A 19143-nucleotide genomic window follows, 5' to 3' on the forward strand; every position below is an offset into this window, starting at 1 on the left:
TAAGCAGCACCTGAGAGCAGAGGAGCTGTCTATTTCACTGTGGTTCTGAAATTACCGCTGACTTAAATTTAACATGTTTAATGTTGATTTAAAAACTTCATTGGTTGATACGTTGATAACGCTACATCTCTGCCACCACTATGGATCTATTAAATTATCACCCTTCAATTTATATCTGACGTCATTTCTCCGCGACACTCCAGGAAGTCCCCTCCAAAATGGACGTGAAGTTGAAGGAGAGGAGTGAAGAAGCAGATGTGGGCTAGCCAGTTTAGCTGCAGTGGATTATTTAACACAGCAAACTCTGAGATACTGACAGACAGACCGATCCTGAAGCAGCGGCCCGCGGCCTGGAGGAGGGACGCAGGTAGATGGTGTGAGTCGTCGCTTTTCACTGCGAACGTCTCGAGCTAGCTTAGCTAAGTTAGCATGCTAAGCTAACCAGCGTTAACATGTCAAGTCACGGGTGTTTGTTTGTCTGCTAATCAGCTAGCACACACACAACACAGCAGCTCCACGATCAGCGCGCCTGCGCTGCTAGCTGATATGAACGACTCGAATGGCATGTGTACGTTACTATGGGTTGGTTGTTCTGTGGCTAACGTTAGCCTGGACCATTATCAGTATGATTCTGGGTGCTTTCCTTCAGCAACACAATGCTAACTAGCTAACGTTAACATTACTGCTGGCCAACTACAGTAGCTACGTCAGATGAACGCCAGTCGCTTGTTGGTGAACGTAAACACAGTGTAGGACTGTGCATTATATACAGTGTACAATTGGGCAAACGTCCAATAACGTTAACGTTACACCAGGCAGTTCCCGTTTAATTAATGAACTTCAGCTGTTCAACCAGAGTAGACAGGTATGGTATGACTTCATTGGCTGACCAGTCTCCTAAGTGGGCGTGGCAGTGGCGAAACCTTTGAGGCACAGATACAGCAAGTGACTGGAAGTTGGGGTTTATATTAACACATTCACTGCCAGCCGTTTTTTTTTTACTGTAGGTAGGTTCTGCCAGAGTTTTTTTTTGAGGATTCTGGCTCATCTTTCAAGACCCGAGGATTCTTTTCTGCTAAGATTTTGTGAACACACAATATCTCAAAAGAACTACGGTAATAGAATGTGTGCTTTCTCTGTCTAAAAGAGTTAGTTTGTAGAGTTAGTAGTTATGTAAGCATTAGCAGTTGAATACAGCATGGTTTCAGCGTCTGAAAAATTATTCAGAGATAAACGGCTTTTTGTGAAATTCGATAGAACAGTCACTTTAACCATTCATTTTTGGCATCAGTAAGACGTCAGACATCTAAACAATAGTTTTGGACAGTAATTTCCTCCATAACAGCAGGAAACACCCCTCTCTTTCAAACTCCTCCCTCCGTGTGTGTCTTATTGGCTGCAGCGGCCGTGTCACAAGCTCGTTTCTGCTGCTGTAACCTCGCGTCACCAGTCTCACTGCTTTGCTGCTGCTGTGCCTGTCTGCGCGGCCGCTCTTTGAGGAAGTCTGGATGGACTCGCTCGTTTCTTGGAGTTTTGGTTGAGAGCTTTGATGAAGCTTTTGCGATTCTGGTCATATTTATGCTGCGTGTTTCAAAGTGTGTTCCACCCGTAATCTATTATGCAAATTTGCAATCCCGCACCGCCAGCAATCAGCGCGCGTTTTCGCCAATCCATTTTCATGAGAATGGCTTTCTCACACTGCTTTTTGCTTGCCTTCCTCTAGTCAGGAGAGCACTGTCGCCACTTAGTGGGTCGGTGGAATGGGTTGTAAACGTTCGGTGGCTCCAATAATTATATAAGAGATGTAAAAGGGTTAGATGCACATCCCACGGTCAAAAAAAAAAAATTCATTTTTTTGACTGAGTAATACGTCATTGGCAGTAAACCGTTGGATTTTTTTTGACGGAGTAATACGTCGTTGGCAGTGAACGTGTTAAACTATCTGGTTGAACCGTTGAATTGAACTTGAACTTCATTAAAGACCACCGCTATGGGTTATGCCCACTGACGACGCCAAACTCAATACAAAAACCTGTCAGTTTTACTGTTGTCTTGCTTGTCACTAAGTGTGTCAGACTGACATAACATGACTTTAGACCTGTTATGAATCAGTGGGGTCTTTTTCAATATTTGGGCTGAAAACCGAAGCTCAGGGGGGCACGGTGGTGCAGTGGTAGCGCTGTCGCCTCACAGCTCAAAGGTCCTGGGTTCGATTCCCACCTGGGATGCTGTGAACGCTGAAGGAATGCGTGCCCGTCCGCATGTCCTCGAGTGCCCACCGCCCGGGTGGGGTTGTCAAAAGGGCCTTTCTGTGTGGAGTTTGCATGTTCTCCCCGTGCCCCCTTGGGTTTTCCTTCATCTATGAACCCTTCACCAAAACATGCAATATCCTGGTTGCTGATGTGGTGCCTCCTCTGGTCGTTCGGTGCGCCTGTTCGGAGGGAGGGGAACTGGTTGGAATAGCGTGATCCTCCCACGTGCTATGTCCTACCGGTGAAACTTCCCCTCTCAGGTGAAAAGAAATGGCTGGCTAACTGCCCATGTCTCGGAGGAAGCATGGAGCCAGTTTCGGCTCTCCCCAGATCGGCAGAGGGTGGAGCAGCAACCAGGATAAATAAATTAAAATTAGCACTAATGGGGGATAAAAATGGGATAAAATAGTCGGGGGAAAAATATATAGTAAAAAAAAAAGAGAAAACCGAAGCTCAGACCACGTCTGTGTCACGTCTTGTGTCCTGCCCCCTTTGCTTGCGTGACGTCAGCGAAACCTTAAGAATTTGCCTGATGTCAGGGTGTCCGGACTGTCCGCAAGACACACATTCTTGCAGACACCCTGACATCACGCAACCGGAACTGGGGGCACACAGCAAGTCAAAACAATGAGCGCGCACGTGAAATCTGTGAGCAAACAAGTATGTGGTCTGAGCTTCAGTTTTTAACCCGAATATTACAAAATAAATATAAAATAAAAGCTGTCACTAAATACATCTCAGTAAGTCATTCCAGTGCTTATTTTCTTAATTTGATTTATGATGATCCTGCAACCGACCAGCACCTGATCATTCTACTGGCTGTGTGTGGGGAATCCTCTTCACTATAGGTCATGTTATAGCAGTCTGGCACACTTAGTGACAATCAACAGTAAAACGGACAGATCTTTGTATTGAGTTTGGCGTCGGTAGGCGTAAACCATAGGAGAGCGAGCCCCGTTTCCCCAGCACTGCGTAGCAATAACACTCAACAGGCCGGAAGCCGTCCGCGAGAATGGAACCCATTTTCATGCAGATATCTTGAGGTGAGAGGTCAGGTCAGTAGGTGTTCCCTTTGTGTGTGTGTGTGTGTGTGTGTGTGTGTGTGTGTGTGTGTGTGTGTGTGTGTGTGTGTGTGTGTGTGTGTTTGCCATAATGTATTATTTAGCTGCCTTCCCGACAAGCTAGCATTGGTCTTAATGGATGTCTTCAGCGCTTCCCAACCTTTTCCCACTCGTTGGCTACTTGAAAATCTCAAAAATGTTCCCAGCCCACATGTGACCGTAAAGTTTAAACACTGCGGATCATGTGTTCTCAGAGCACTTTTTATTGTAACGATAAAAGGAGCTGTTCATCAGCACACCGAAATCACCACACCGAAATCAGAAAGTTAAAGAAGGCTATCATTCAACAATGTGTCGTTACAAAAAGATGATTATATTGATGTAAGTATGATTATATTTGCAGGATATGAAATTCAGCCCTGGTGATACTGTTGCTGCCATGTGTTCTGACTGAGGTGTGTGTGTGTGTGTGTGTGTGTGTGTGTGTGTGTGTGTGTGTGTGTGTGTGTGTGTGTGTGTGTCTGTGCGCGTGTGTGTGTGTGTGTGTCAGGTGGCCATGGCGGAGCGGCGTGTGGAGTGCACATGGAAGAGACACATCTTGGAGCAGCTGAAGCTCAGAGACAGAGTCCAGAGACACGCCTTTGAGGAGATCATCCACCAATGTTCGTATATCTGACCACTTTAAGCTGCCATGATGATAATGACCATGTGTGTGCTGTCCACACAGTCTGCTAGCTAGCATGCTCATCAGGTTCCTTAAGATTGATAATGTCACTCCAACATCTGGTGTCGCATGTCACTTTTTTTCCACCAGTGGCAATTGTACTTGTCCTGCTGAGATAGATAGAAACACGATCTATGTCTGTGAAACATGTTTCTATCTCTCCTTAACGTAATGTAAAGGCGCTGACAAGGTTCTGCGCAGCCTCGACTTGGAGCCTTGCCACCGCCGAGCGGCGACAGCGAGACTGTGCATACTCGAACGTTAACTCGGCACGTTGGCTGCGGTACACGTCCAAAACGTTATCGTGTCGTTTACCAAGAACTTGCAATCATGTCGGTGGGGGTGGGGGGACATTTTATTGTCCCTCCATTTCAAAACTCATTCCGGTGAGCCTGCAGAAGGCTTTGCTAGATGAGGGACAAGCACTGTTAAATGAGGAAATGGCATTTCCTCATTCCTCACAACAAGGAGTTTACGCCGGCGCGGAGTCACATTTTCGAGGAGCTGCGCGGCCCCTCCGCCGAGCTGCGCCGATAGGACGGCCAGCTGCGGCGACCCCCTCGGCGCAGTTAGCGCCGGCGATTTCGCTCGAGCATAATTTGCACTTTAGCTTCCAAAACAGCCCAGCCCACACGAATCTAATGTTATCCGACAGTCATTTGGTCTGTTTTCTGCCAGCTAGTTGAATTCAACACACACGTTGTGGGTCAGGGTCTGTAGCGCTAACGTTAATTGTTTTGCACCTTTCAATATTGGTAGTGATGTAGTGATACCGATAGCCTACTGCTCCAGTCGCCTGCCTCTGTGCGTTGGTGTCTCACATGCAGAGGTCAGCTGTCCTTGTAAACGTGCACTGCAGCGGCACAGCCATGCGGTATCGTAGCGACTGTCAAGTACCCGAGTACTCGTTCATAATAGGAGGGTACTCCAGTATTTAAAAAAAAAATAATAATAAATTATAAATAAATATAGTGATTTAATTGATCGTTAACATGACCAATTAATCGATTAATGAAATTGATAAAAAATTGCAAGTGGACTTTATAACCCACAGTGCATTTTGATTTTTACCTTTTTGGAACCAGTTTGTGTCCACTTGGAGTACTTAGCACAGTGCTAGACTCAGCTCTCAGTCTTAATCCGTTTCACTACTGTAAGACTGAGAATCTTACTATTTAAATATTTTCATAACGTTAGGTGGTGCTGTTGGAAGCCTTGCATCGGAGAACCAATCATGAGTGTTGTGGGCGGGCCTGCTTTCTGGGGGCAGTGACGCTCATGCAGAACCGGTGCTGTCACATTTGCGGAGAAACATATTAATCACTTAGAAACAAACATAACCTGTTAATAGGACGTGTTTCATCCGGCCCCGGATGCTAGAGGTCTTTCCCCCAGCGATAAGCCCGACTCCCGAGGCTACGTTACAGAGCCTGCTGATGACATGGATGTATTGGCTGATGACTTCACAGCATTCACAGTAGCAAGCGGACCACTTCCGGGTAGGAAAAATTATTGTAAAATAAACAACAGGTATAAACTCTATATAGTTTAGCACAGCGCAGGACATTTAGAAAATATTTTGGGGGCAAATTTTGCCCCCACGGTCTAAAAAATGGGGGCATTTACAAAATTTTGGGGGCACTTAAAAAAAGTAATTAGTGCATAAAGTTGCTAAAGCGTAGTGTGGACAACAGCGGACTGTTTGTGTGAGTGTGTTTTCTTCGTCTTCTTCCGGCAACCAGCTTGCAGGTGTTGAGTGTGTGTTAGAGATGGAAATGAAATGAGTTTAACGAAAAGAAAATCATCATCACTGATGATTTTACTAGCGAGGCTACTGAACACTGTCAAAGGAACAGGCCTTTGGAGGAGGGCGCCATGGGACTGACGGTGACGCCATTCTCCCTATTAGACGTCAGTGTAGCATCAAAAAGATTAAAAAGCTGTCATATTAAGGTACGAGTGTAATGGGGCTTTAAGCTGCAAAACAAATCCCCTCAAATGAATATAGACCATTTGTATCCTTCTCTGTGTGTGTGTGTGTGTGTGTGTGTGTGTGTGTGTGTGTGTGTGTGTGTGTGTGTGTGCGCAGATAACCGCCTGTTGGAGAAGTCGGACCTGCAGACCGTTCTGTCAGAGAGATACCAACCAGAGAAATATGACGTGCAGAGAGGGCACGACAGCAGGTGAGACCTGACGGAGAGACCAACCCTAAAGCTGCTGCAAACCATATTTGTTAAAATAAGTGTTAAATAGCTCCATTCTTACAGCAATCACTGATATAGAGCGTTTGCTCAGTAGACTAATGTGCAGTATCGTCGCCTTGTTACATTTTCAAACTGGCAGATGGAAGAAAAGAAACGATTCAACTTTTAGGCTACTTTACTCACCAATGTGTGCGTCAACACCCCGTCGTCATGGTAGTGTGTGTTTGTGTGTGTGTGTGTTTGTGTGTGTGTGTGTGTGTGTGTGTGTGTGTGTGTGTTTGTGTGTTTTAGCGCGGGGGCGGACCCCATGCGGAGCGATGGCCTGCAACAGGAGATGGCTCAGATGCGGCTCAAACACCAGCAGGAGGAGCTGACGGACCTACACAAGAAACGAGGAGAGGTCAGTCACAGACCAGAGTCGTGTCACGTGTCCAGCCCCCGGAAAGTTGAGAGCCGCGCGCCATTGTTGTGTTTTGCGGTAACGGTGGGCTACTCGTGTAAAATAACGTTACTTCGTCGTAAAAAAAGCCAAACTCGGACTGTAAAGAAAAAAACATTGCATGGATGCATAACTGGGACGTATCCTCAGTGATGTACCCTGGGGTCATAGGATGTTTCGGGTCTCGCAACATCATACACCCTCGCCCAGGTGACCCAGCCGGGGCTGGCCAAGCCCCAACTTACCTCCCAGTAGCTACCCACGGTCAGCCCTATAGGGAGGGTTGAAGGTGGTCATGTGGTCAGGGCCACTCAATCCGCTGCTCCGGAACTACTCTGCCGGGACCGGGGGAGGGAGAGGCTCTGGTACGTAGAGGGACCGGGCTCTGTGGGTTGCCACCCGGCCGGGTTCCTCCCTCGTCTCACCAGGTCTACGACCTGTGCGCTGCACCAGACTCCCCCGCTCCAAACATCTCATTCCGAGGTGATGGTATCTTAGTGGACACCATGCAGTACCAGTACTTGGTGGCACTGCGGTCTCCACTTGCGGCTTGAATGGCCCTCCTAAAAGGCCTCTCGTGGGTTGTTGGGCTTCTTCCTCACGGAAGACGCAGGCTGGGGAGCTAACCCATACTGCTACCCGGGTGCCGTCCCTGTTCCGGCTGTCAACTGTAATAGTAACACGGCACACAGAGAACAATCCGAGCAGCCTGGTATCCAAGTTTGAAGCTTCACATAAACAAGGAAGTGATGACGCGGAAGCTGCGTTCCCGCGGCCATGGATGTGCATTCATGGACCCCCAGAAAATACAGCTTAAAATACGCCTCCTGGTGGAAAAAGAGAAAAATTAGCTAATGAAAAAATATTTGATAATCAAAAGAGTCGTTTTTGACTTTTGAGTGACACCTGGAAACATTTTCCCTGGGCTTAACAGCTGCTGCTTTCCCCCCATGTAAGTGGATGAGAATTTCTCTTTCTGGGCTGCATGGCGTCACGTGACTTGCACTACCGAGCTTGGCCACCATGTACAATTTCTTTTGTCACTGCAGAGAGTTTGTGTCGTTTAAAACCCTGTGTTCACACTGTGTTATCACTCCATGTTATTACAGCTACATGTCTCTGTGCTGGAGGTAAAACCCAACATGGCCTGACCAGCTGAAGCTGCTGTGTGGTCACTTACACAACAGCAGGGCGGCATTTCTCAACTATGGCGTTTCCTTTCAAAACACCTCAACGTTTCCTATAGAGAAATAACGGCTTGCGGCTCCCACCCACAGAGTGACTGCAGTGCTCACATCAAATCACTCTTTTTAGGAGGTGGTTGTTGTTGGGCTGTTGTTTGCTGATGATTTCCACATGTTTTCCTTCAATTTGGAGTGAAATCCTAAATATTGCAGATTTTTTGGGAACAGGCCCCTATTCTGTTGGAGCGATGCTGCTGTCATGTGCTTCCCCATTCTGCCCTGCTGCTGTGTGTTGAAACTAAACACACTCTCTGGACACTAGTCCAGGGCCTTAGGGAGATATTCGGGTCAGGGGTGTCAAAATTAATCGTATAATCGATGCATCGCGATGCGGACGTGTGAATCGAATCGGATCGAATCGTTGACAGATGAATCGTTGAATCGTTTGTTTACATTTCTGTTGACATTCCGATTTTAAAGCGCTTTCCAAGTAAAAAAGGGACTTGATATTTATCTGACTGCTTGTATTAGATGAAAAAGTAGCCATGTGCAGTAATAATACAGAAAATTGAGGATTTGATACTTTGAGCTGTATCGTGATGCATCGTCGAATCGAATCGTTGACAGATGAATCGTAATCCAATCGTGAGGCCAGTGAAGATTCACAGCCCTGCAAAAGCACCAAATCTGCTCTATTCGTTTACCCAGAGCGCCCGAGCCACCCACCCCTGGGATCGTCTTGGCGCCAAATCTAATATGGCCGCCGAGCTTAAAATGGCCATATCTCAATTAGGGCTGTGAATCTTCACTGGCCTCCCGATTCGATTCGATTACGATTCATCTGTCAACGATTCGATTCGATTCGATTAAACGATGCATCACGATGCATCGCGATGCATCTTAAATCGATGCATCACTTTTTCCGCAATACATGATTTATTTTTTCTCACTTTCTTTTTTCTCACTGTGTGGCTACTTTTAAAATAAAAGTGCATTTGGAATTGCATTGTATTATGATCCATAATTAAAATAAACAACTGCATGTACTTACATTCTATTTTATTTGATTATAATTTTTTTTTTTTTTTTTTTTTTTTTTTTTTTTAACACATTGACTGCCAGCCGTTTTTTTCTTGCTGTAGGTAGCTTCTGCCAAGCCGTTTTTTGAGGATTGTGGCTCATTTTACAAGCGCCGAGGATTATTTTCTGCTTGGAGTTTGTGAACATACAATATCTCAAAAGTACTAATAGAATGTGTACTTTCTCTGTCTAAAAGAGTTAGTTTGTAGAGTTAGTAGTTATGTAAGCATTTGCAGTTGAATACAGCATGGTTTTAGCATCAGAAAAAATATTCAGAGATAAACGGCTTTTTGTGAAATTCGATAGAACTGTCACTTTAACCATTCATTTTTGGCTCTCTCTCTCTCTCTCTCTCCCTCCCCCTCTCGCTCTCTCTCTCTCTCCCTTCCCCTCGCTCTCCCTCCCTCTCTCTCTCTCTCTCTCTCTCTCTCCCTCCCTCTCGCTCTCCCTCCCTCTCTCTCTCTCTCCCTCCCTCTCGGGAGGGAGACGCACTAGGTTTAATCCTAGTGAGAGGGGGAGAGGGAGAGAGAGAGAGAGAGAGGGAGGGAGGGAGAGAGAGAGAGCGAGAGAGAGAGAGAGAGAGAGAGGGAGAGAGCGAGAGGCAGAGTTGCTTCAACTCCTCCCTCTTCTTGGCTGCAGCGGCCGTCACAGTCTCAGTGCTTTTGCTGCTGTCCTGTGCCTGTCTGCAGGCTGCTGTTTGAGGAAGTCGGCATGGACTCGCTCGCTTCTTGGGAGTTTTGGTTGAGAGAAGCTTTTGCGATTCTGGTCATATTTATGCTGCGTGTTTCAAAGTGTGTTCCACCTGTAATGTATTATGTAAATTTGCAATCCCGCATCGCCAGCAATCAGCGCGAAAACGAGAGCGTTTTCCCCCAACCATTTTCATGAGAATGTAATACTGTAAAATCGCCTCGCCATTTCCTTGAATGGCTTGCTCCCTTTTTCTTTGATTTCGCTCGTCTGGGGGAGCACTGTCAACACTTAGTGGGTCGGTAAAATAGATTATACACATTCAATACCTCCAATAATTGTATAGGAGACGTAAAAGGGATTGATCAACGCCCCACCGTCAAAAAAAAAAAAACGATTTTTTTGACGAGTACACTCGTCGCTGGCAGTTAACAGCTGGATTGTGTTTGACGAGTACACTCGTCGCTGGCAATCAAGGTGTTAATAATCGATTTTTGATATTTGTTAATCGATGCAGAATCGTGCACGTCCGCATCGCGATGCATCGTATAATCGATTATTTTTGACACCCCTAATCTCAATCACTATTCAACCTAGAAAGGTGGGTCATCTTGGTCATTTCATTCAGTTAGGAACCTTCCATGTTTGCTACTGATGATGTCATTTGTCCTCAGGGTTGTGAGTCAGTCAGCCTTCCGAGTGACGTCACTCGAGCAATTGTCATCAGTGATGCCATCCATTAGTGAGTGATCTCATCAGTGATGTCATCAGTGAGTGAGTGATGTCATTAGTGATGTCACCTGACCATTTTGAGGGTTGTCAGTCAGTCAGCTTCCTTCCGACTTTCAGATTGAGGCTGGCAGCCAGCTTGCCTGGCAAAAAGAGAATTTGAACACAGCCCTGGACTTCATGTGAGAGCCAGTGATGTGGGTTGACTCTGTGTGTGTGTGTGTGTGTGTGTGTGTGTGTGTGTGTGTGTGTGTGTGTGTGTGTGTGTGTGTGTGTGTGTGTGTGTGTGTTTTTGTATCAGCTGGCCCAGAGTGTGATCGACCTGAACAACCAGATCCAACAGAAAGACAAGGAGATCCAGAGCAACGAGGCCAAGTCAGTCCCCCCCCCCCCCCCCACACACACACACACACACACACACACACGCACAGCATTGCATAGAGTGGTCGACGAATTGGCACCCCACTGCGCTGTGGGCTTCAAGGTATCTCTGCTTGTATGAGTCTGGACAGACATGGATGTTGACTTGCTCAATTTGTTCGCGATGTGGTATTTCTGGTTTTGTAGTGTTCTATTCCTCAAAAAGTGGGTTATCATTCATTCATTGCATTATATGCCATAGTGTTCTCTTGCACCTTTCGAAGCAAAATGTTGTAGTTGGGGTTAGGGGTTGTAGTTGGGGTAAATGAAGCAAAATGTTGTAGTTGGGGTAAATGAAGCAAAATGTTGTAGTTGGGGTAAATTAAGCAAAATGTTGTAGTTGGGGTAAATGAAGCAAAATGTTGTAGTTGGGGTAAATGAAGCAAAATGTTGTAGTTGGGGTAAATGAAGCAAAATGTTGTAGTTGGGGTAAATGGGGTAAATGGGCTACTTGGATTCAGAAATCAGGGAAAGAGGGGGTACTGAAGCCCAAAGAAAAGGCATCCACAGAGCATTTGTAACATTTCAACAGCTTATTAGTTGACATTCAACAATTCAACTGTTTAACAGATGTTTAACAGATGATCTATAGAGTCTATGTGACTATTCATGAACATACCTACATCATTTATTACACTAGATGCAGGTGTGTTGAACGGGACGTAAACGTGGCTACAATAAGATACAATATAACAGGATATTGGTAATATGCGTATGATGGATATAGAGCTGGATGTAAAGTCTTGCCGTGTCTCAGGATGTTGGAGTACCAGCAGCAGATCTCCAGCCTGGAGGGAGAGTGTCGGGATCTGAGGAGCTTTCTGCAGGTAGGAAGGAACCAGCTCACGTCTTCAGCCCTGGTCTGTCCGCTCCAGATCCGCTCCGGTATTTCCCCTTAACCCCCTCCCTGTCCCCCCCCGCCCGCCTGCAGGACCTGGAGCGAGCCAATCAGACGCTGAAGGACGAGTACGACGCGCTGCAGATCACCTTCAACGCTCTGGAGGAGAAGCTGAGGAGGACCACCGAGGACAACCAGGAGCTGGTGTCCCGCTGGATGGCGGAGAAGGCCCAGGAGGCCAACCGCCTCAACGCCCAGAACGAGAAGGACTGCAGGTGCTGCCTAACCCGAGACAAATCGTCACACTCCGATACTAGAGCTTTGAGCCAGTTTAGATCCACAGTTTGTGTTGATGATCAGAATAATGTTCAGATAGAGAGATGCTCTTATGACCCAGCTGCTGTCAGCATCATTATATGAAATACCCTGTTATGACCCAGCTGCTGTCAGCATCATTATATGAAATACCCTGTTATGACCCAGCTGCTGTCAGCATCAGTATATGAAATACCCTGCACCAGAATCACATCCAGTCAAGAACGTAGGCGGCAGGGTTCCCCAAATAGCGGCCCGCTGCGTGGCCCACGTAGTCTACTTCTGTTGTAACATTTCAGTCTGGAAGATTTTTCAATAATCTTGATGACTAAAAGGCTAAAAGTAATCTCATGTGTAAGAAATTACTGTTAAACACTGAGGAAGTTCAGTCACATCACAACCGTCTAATCCTACTGTTCATTTAAAATGAGCTATTCCTCTAAATCTGATTTCAAACTGCCAGCACCGGCGTTGGTCGCCCGGCAACCCCAACCGGCAGCCCCCCCCCCGCATGGACGTTTTTGCCCATCGGCCCTTGGCCCTCAGCATAAGTTGGCCCTTGGGGGGAACTAATTGGGGACCCCTGACGTAGGGTCTGCACAAAAATCACACAGGGTATCTGAGGGGTCTTGAAAAGTATTAAATCAATCAATTTAGGGAAATTTGGGAAAAAAAGTCTTAATAAAGGTAAAGTCCCACTGATTGTCACACAATGTGTGAAATTTGTTCTCCGCATTTGACCCATCCCCTGGGGGAGCGGTGAGCAGCAGCAGCAGCGCCGCGCTCGGGAATCATATGGTGATCTAACCCCCCAATTCCAACCCTTTGATGCTGAGTGCCAAGCAGGGAGGCAAATGGGTCCCATTTTTATAGTCTTTGGTATGACTCGGCCGGGGATCGAACTCACAACTTCCCAGTCTCAGGGCGGACACTCAGACCACAAGGCCACTGAGCTGGTCACCATTTGAGAGGTATTACATTTTGTAGCTATTGTGCTGATGGTGTTAAATTAGCATATGAATCGTCTCATATCGATCGCAGACCCCTGAATTGAATCAGCAGACTTTGTGTTATCAGAAACATATCGTTGTCCAAAGAATCGATATAATATCGTATCGTGATGACATTTGTGATTTACACGCCTATCGCTGATGTGACGAAAGTGGCGTCGAGCTCTTAAAATATATTGAAAGTCTTAAAAAGGTATTGAATTTAACTTCAGGATTCCTGCAGATACCCTGAGTCAAGAACAGGGTCTGCACCAAACTCACATCCAGTCAAGAACAATGGAAAAACGATACACTACACACACACACACACACGCACACACACACACACACGCACACACAAACACACACACACACACACACACACACGCGCACACACACACACACGTGAAGGTCTGGAGTATGGGATTTTGTTTTGATAGAAACTGTGGAGGAACCTGGTGTGTGTTGTGTGTGTTGTGTTCCAGACGCAGACAGGCCAAGCTGCAGAAGGACCTGGCTGACGCAGCCAAGGAGCCTTTTGCCATCGACCCGTGAGTACAGATCCCTCTGTTCACCTGTTCCATCCACCAGCTTTACATTTAGAAATGCTGCAAATATGTTTCTATGCAATTAGGTGTTTGAATCAGCTGAGTTGAAGCCCATAAAAAGGCTTCTAAATGTAGAATGTCACTAACATGACGCTGCCAGATGGTCTGTTTTCACATGAGCATATGGGAACGAGTTGCTCGGGAAACCCTTTCAAAGAGCAGGCACTTTAAAAGAAATAGCCGGCAGGTGATTGGATGAGCCATCTGTCTATCATCAGGGTATCCGCGGGGTCTTGAAAAGTTTTATTAAAAGTTGATAAATCAATTTAGGGGAAATGAAGACACTTAAAAAGTATTAAAAAGTCTTTATTGCCATGTGAGAGGTAAAACATTGTGTAGCTAATATGCTGATGGTGTTAAATGAGCATAGGATATCATCCCATATCGATCGCAGACCCCTGAATTGAATTGATAGACATCGTATCGCGACAGACTTTGTGATATCGGAAAATATCGTATCATTCTCCAAAGAATCTATATAATATCGTATCGTCTGGTGGAAAGTGTATGTGTGGTGTGATTTGTTGTTTATGAGGGTGAGGACCAGGGGTCTCATTTATCAATACGTGCCTAGAATCCATACTAAGACTATGACAGTAACTGTCTACGCCATCCAATCTGTGTTTCACAATCTAGTGTGGTCTTGCAAAGGTATTCCATGCATAAGAAAAAAAACACTTACAAAGACAACAAGACAACTTAGGCCAATAATTGAAGTCAATAGACCCTTTTCACGGGGGCCATGTTGTGTCAAAAAGGCAGGGTAAACACAGGTGCAAGCAAAACACTAATGAGGGTTTCCAACTTCCATGATTGGAATTTGGAAACCCTCATTAGTGTGTTGCTTGCACCTGGGTTTACCGTGCCTTTTCGGGACAAAATGGCCCCCGTGAAAAGGGTCTATTCTGAGCCTTGCTTAAGCACATTCTGGGAGACAAGTGTGCACACCTGCTGCAGGCAATTACCCTGTTATCAATTCACTCCACATTCCACATGTGGCTCCGCCCCAATCCAACCATAAATGGTCAATGCCAATTACCACATGAGGCTATGAATGAGCCCGATTATCAGTTGAGCAGGGAAAGTGCATGCAGGTGTGCCTGCCGTCACTCGATTGGGTAGTGGCTCTTTGAGTTCATCCTTAGTAGGCATCAGGAGAGCAGGAGAGCCCTGTGGAGGAGATGTTTGTCCAGCAGCTACAGCAGCAAGAAAGCCTTTGACGTTTCCAGCAGCCACTTTCCGAAATGTTGACGTTCAAACTGTGGTTGCTGGTTGCCTCCTGCAGAGTCCAGTGACAGAGTTAAGCCCCCTGCTGGCTGGACTGTGAACTGACCAGTGTTCTCCTCTGTTCTGTCTGTTCTCCTGTGTTTGTTCTCCTGTGTCTGTTCTCCTCTGTATGTCTTCTGTTTGTTCTCCTCTTGTTTGTTCTCCTGTATCTGTTCTCCTCTGTTCTCCTCAGGGACGATGACATCGAGGTTCTGGCAGAGGAGGCAGGGAAGGGAGGCGGAGAGCTTTCCCCCAACAGAGCACTCAGCAGGACCCCCAGGTCAGAGGTCACTCACACTCGACCACACACTGATGGCCCGTTCCTTTCAAACTGAGAAATGGGAATGTGACGGTTCAAAGGTCATGAGCTCCGACGGTGACGTCACCAGTGCTCGTATTTTCTCTCCCAAACTCGGAAGAGCCTCAGCAGCCCCGACCTCAAAAATCCAAGATGGCTGCTCTGCACATCAACAATAGTTAAAGGGATACTCCACTTTTTCGGAAGTTTAGCTCATTTGCCACATCCCCCCTCCCACATAACCAAGATACACCATGCCTTACCGGCACTGTCTGCGCAGTTTACAGTGAGCTACAGTCATGAAGTTAGTTAGTCTCACAATAGAATGGAGGGTAATGCTGATGCTAATCAAACTGAAGTTGTCAGGATGACTTAAACATCATATTTAAAGCTGGAAACCAGCTTTGTGTAAAAAAAACTGAATTCTCCTTTAAAGTTGAGCTGAACCCAAAAATGACTTATTTTCTTTTAATTCAAATACCTGGGTATTCAGTGCACCTATTTAATAATGTATGCAAAAAACCCACAAAAATCTAATTTCTTTAGTTGTTCACACTTTTTCACATCAAAAGTTCATTTTTCAAGATTTCATTCATAACAGTAATCTACAGTTTGCTGACGTCACCTAGTACTATACAATTTCTACTCCATTTCAACCAATCAAATTTCTACTCCATTTCAACCAATCATATCACGACATGGCAGCTGTCAATCAAATCTTCATTTCAGGATCATTTTCTCTTCCAAATGAAGGGGAAAATGGCACCTAGTGCCTGTCATCTGGCAGAGTTTCTAGCCCATAAACTAACTATTAACTTGAGCTCCACTCAGCCACTAACCTCGCGTCACCAGGCTCTTCCCGAGGAGAGCGCCACAACACGCTGAATCCCTCGATTTGGCCAAAGCCCAATCCAGTCCCCAGAATTGTCAAATAAAATCATCGACATGCTACTATGACCCACCTCCCAACCAAGTTATGTTTTGAGTCTGAAACGGACTCCAACGCACGTGACGAACGGGTTCAGTTCGACTTTAAGAATCTTGGTATTTGAAAGTTTGCCTTAAGAGTCTTTATGTGGTTGTTTCTTTTCCATAGTCAGATTTGTATTCCACCTGTTTCTTGTTTTGAATTTGTTTTGGGGGTTTGAAATTGTATTTTGTTTGTTTGTTTGTTCTCCAGTAAGCGGATATCCCAGCCTCCCCCCGGTGGGCTCCTGGACTCCATATCCAACATATTTGGGTATGTGTGTTTTAAAATGGCCTCCCGTCTCTGGGCTGTTAAAGTGGGCGTGACCATGTTGTGATTGACGACCTGTCTATCTGCCCGTCTGTCTGTCTTGTCTGCAGCGTGTCTGAGTGTGTCCAGCCTGGACTCCTCCCACCACACTCCAGGTGAAGGACCTGTCTGTCTGGCTGTGCGTTCACACGGTGCTCAGGCTGGCTGTGGGCGGGGCCACAGGCTCTGACATTTTGGAGATATGTTGTGGAAATTTACTGAGTGTTTCCGAAAGCATGTAGGGACATTAATTCCGCAATGCAGAAAAAATGGATGGAATCAAAATGGAATCTACTGTAAAACATGGATTATTGCAGAATTTTCCATAATTTGGCTGGACTTGATAAAAGTAGGCCTAATTATCAAAATCAAAAGTAGACATAATTATTGCCCTACGGCACTTAACAACTTGGTTGTTGTCACTTTGAAAAACCTGTCGAAGAGGCTGTCTGAGAGAGCAAAGTGTTAAAAAAAATATATATCGATTCCAACCCTTAGATTAAAATTAAAGTGGAAAAATACATAAAAGCTGATTTCATATAGCCCTAACCATGGCTGGATTTGAATTGTCAACAAAAAAAACTCCTAACTCCTCTTCCTAACCACTTGACCTTGACATGGACGGAGAACATCCTGAGGTCAAGGAAAGATGTGAAGGAGAATTCATAAGGACTTAGGAAAAGACGACCGCGGTGCTAAGAGAATCCAAATTGACTACGCTACGTACGTAGGCTAAGCTTCGCCGGGCTCAATATGCCACTGAGTGACTGAAACACAGGCTAATTTCAATGGTAAAACCCGTTTTGAAATGTGTGTCCGCGTTAGCAAGCTAAGCAGCCTATGGCTTGCCACAAGGAATTGTCGGACGGTATTATCGACTTTGCGTCCGTAAAGGATGGAATTCAGGAAGCATTGGAGCTCCTTTCCTCGGCGGTTAGCGAATTTAAACTGCTCTTATTATCATGGCTGCCACTTCAGTACTTCTGGGCCGCGTTGCACAGCAAGAAAAATCGTCTGTAGCCCCCGTTCTGAAGAGACTTAACACCAAACATCAGCCCATAGCAGACGGCAAATGGCAATTTCAGTTGCATGTTGTTTACTTTAAGATGTCAGACTTTACACAGATTTACTTTTGTGGTGTTATGTAATAATACAGTCACGTTCGTTCTGTGAAACCCTGTATAAAGAGTTCAAAACTCAAAGTGCGAAGATATCTCCAATTAACTAAAGATTTCACAAACTGCGTTGGTTACGACATGCTTTTGGAAACACATGGGGGGGGGGCACGGGGGGGTGGATTTCTTTCAAGACATTTTTAGCACAGCCACTGTCTGAACCGCCCCACACCTGATTGGCTGCTGACTGTCAACACCTGGCTGAAACCTCAGCCCTGGTGCCCCAGCGCCTCGCCCCACAGGCCACTGATGGTTTTGCTCGCAGTGTGAACGCACGGTCCGGGTTTGCGATTATTCTTGGCAATAATCTTAATACTAAACAATAACCTGTTTGCAATAACCCTGTTTACAACAAGTGTGTAGGCGGCCATCGCTCCTGTGTGGTTAAAGCCCGACAGAGGCAACTTCATGGACTTCATGGTGTGCATGAAGTTGCCTCTAGAGGTTGCTGTGTTTCTCACCCCCTTTAAGTACAGTAGATGACAAGATTTCCCCATGATACTGTTGCTCTTGGTTAACCGGGTGTTGGACAGTCTCCTCTCCTGCTGAAGGCAATATGTTGCCCCAGAAGCTGCCCTGTTATCTCTCCATCTACATTATAGTATACTTGCGCTGTTCACGTCAGCTGCGCCAGCCACGGTGCAGCCCTCAGCGCATTTCGGCGAGGGCGTTGATGCTGTTGCGTGTTTTCCACATAGATCACATGCAGTGATTGGGTCCCCATGTTGAGTGTCCACCATAGAAAATATTTTAGGGTAGACACTTTTTTGAAGATTCTAATTGGTCCGCTCAGGTCATATCTGTGTTGTGTTAAACTCGGCTTGTTTGATAAATTATTCTAATTTTAATCATTGGGTGAAGACAGAACTGCAGCGGGTCGAGTTAAAGTCAAGTTTATATCCCACAGGACATTTTCCTTATTTTTTTAAGCCGCCACGGTGTTTTTAGTAGACTTGGGTTGGAATTAAAACGGATAGATTTGTGTCTGACACTGCAGTGTCAGACACAGGGGGGAAATAATGAAGTCTTCCGTCTCAGCATTTCAATTTTCAAGATGTAACAACACTTGTGCTGTACAATCGTGTGTTACGCTTTGTTCACACCATACACCAACCATACGCCAAAGCCATGCTGAAGCTGAGCTCACGCTAAACCGGTCACACAAGAAGCACTCTTTTCCTCAGCGCCTGATCGGCGCTGCCTTCCCTCCGCCCACAACTTGCATTGACTTCATGCCTGGCAGCTCAGGTTCAGCACGCTGCACATTTGGAAAATGGAAAACTATCGGAGAAGCTGAAACTATCGGTTCAGCGTGGCTTCGGCATGGCGTGCGGCTGGTGTGAACGGACTCGCCTGTTAACAAGGACGCTGAAATGAAACTGCATGGCTTCAGCGTGGCATTGGCATATGGTGTGAACGTGCACTTAATCTTATTTGAAAAGATTCTTATCACACACGCGCACACACACACACACATATGCACACTTTACCTAACAGGTATTAATTATCCTGTCAGATTTTAGGACATCGGAGAAACTGGGTCCACGACCCAAACAGTCTCCAAGTAGGATTTACCAGCTCAAAACTGACTTTAA

General features: G+C 45.9%; 1 protein-coding gene across 3 annotated transcripts in view; it reads left to right on the forward strand.

The window, feature by feature from the left end:
* Positions 1-216: 216 nt before the first annotated feature.
* Positions 217-19143, forward strand: part of LOC310777133 (autophagy-related protein 16-1-like) — a 34091-nt gene continuing 15164 nt past the window's right edge. The window contains exons 1-11 of one of the 3 annotated variants that reach the window (XM_083637398.1): positions 217-374; positions 3864-3975; positions 6127-6220; positions 6533-6641; positions 10665-10738; positions 11541-11610; positions 11715-11896; positions 13411-13476; positions 14993-15079; positions 16278-16337; positions 16445-16489. In XM_083637398.1, the coding sequence (XP_083493524.1) occupies positions 372-374; positions 3864-3975; positions 6127-6220; positions 6533-6641; positions 10665-10738; positions 11541-11610; positions 11715-11896; positions 13411-13476; positions 14993-15079; positions 16278-16337; positions 16445-16489 (902 nt within the window). In that variant the 5' untranslated portion in view covers positions 217-371. Of the gene's footprint in view, positions 377-3863; positions 3976-6126; positions 6221-6532; positions 6642-10664; positions 10739-11540; positions 11611-11714; positions 11897-13410; positions 13477-14992; positions 15080-16277; positions 16338-16444; positions 16490-19143 lie in introns of all 3 variants that reach the window. The other 2 variants (XM_083637396.1, XM_083637397.1) reach the window with 2 other exon arrangements.

The sequence above is a fragment of the Poromitra crassiceps genome, assembly GCF_964638095.1.
Source record: "Poromitra crassiceps genome assembly, chromosome: 5".
NCBI lineage: Eukaryota > Metazoa > Chordata > Actinopteri > Beryciformes > Melamphaidae > Poromitra > Poromitra crassiceps.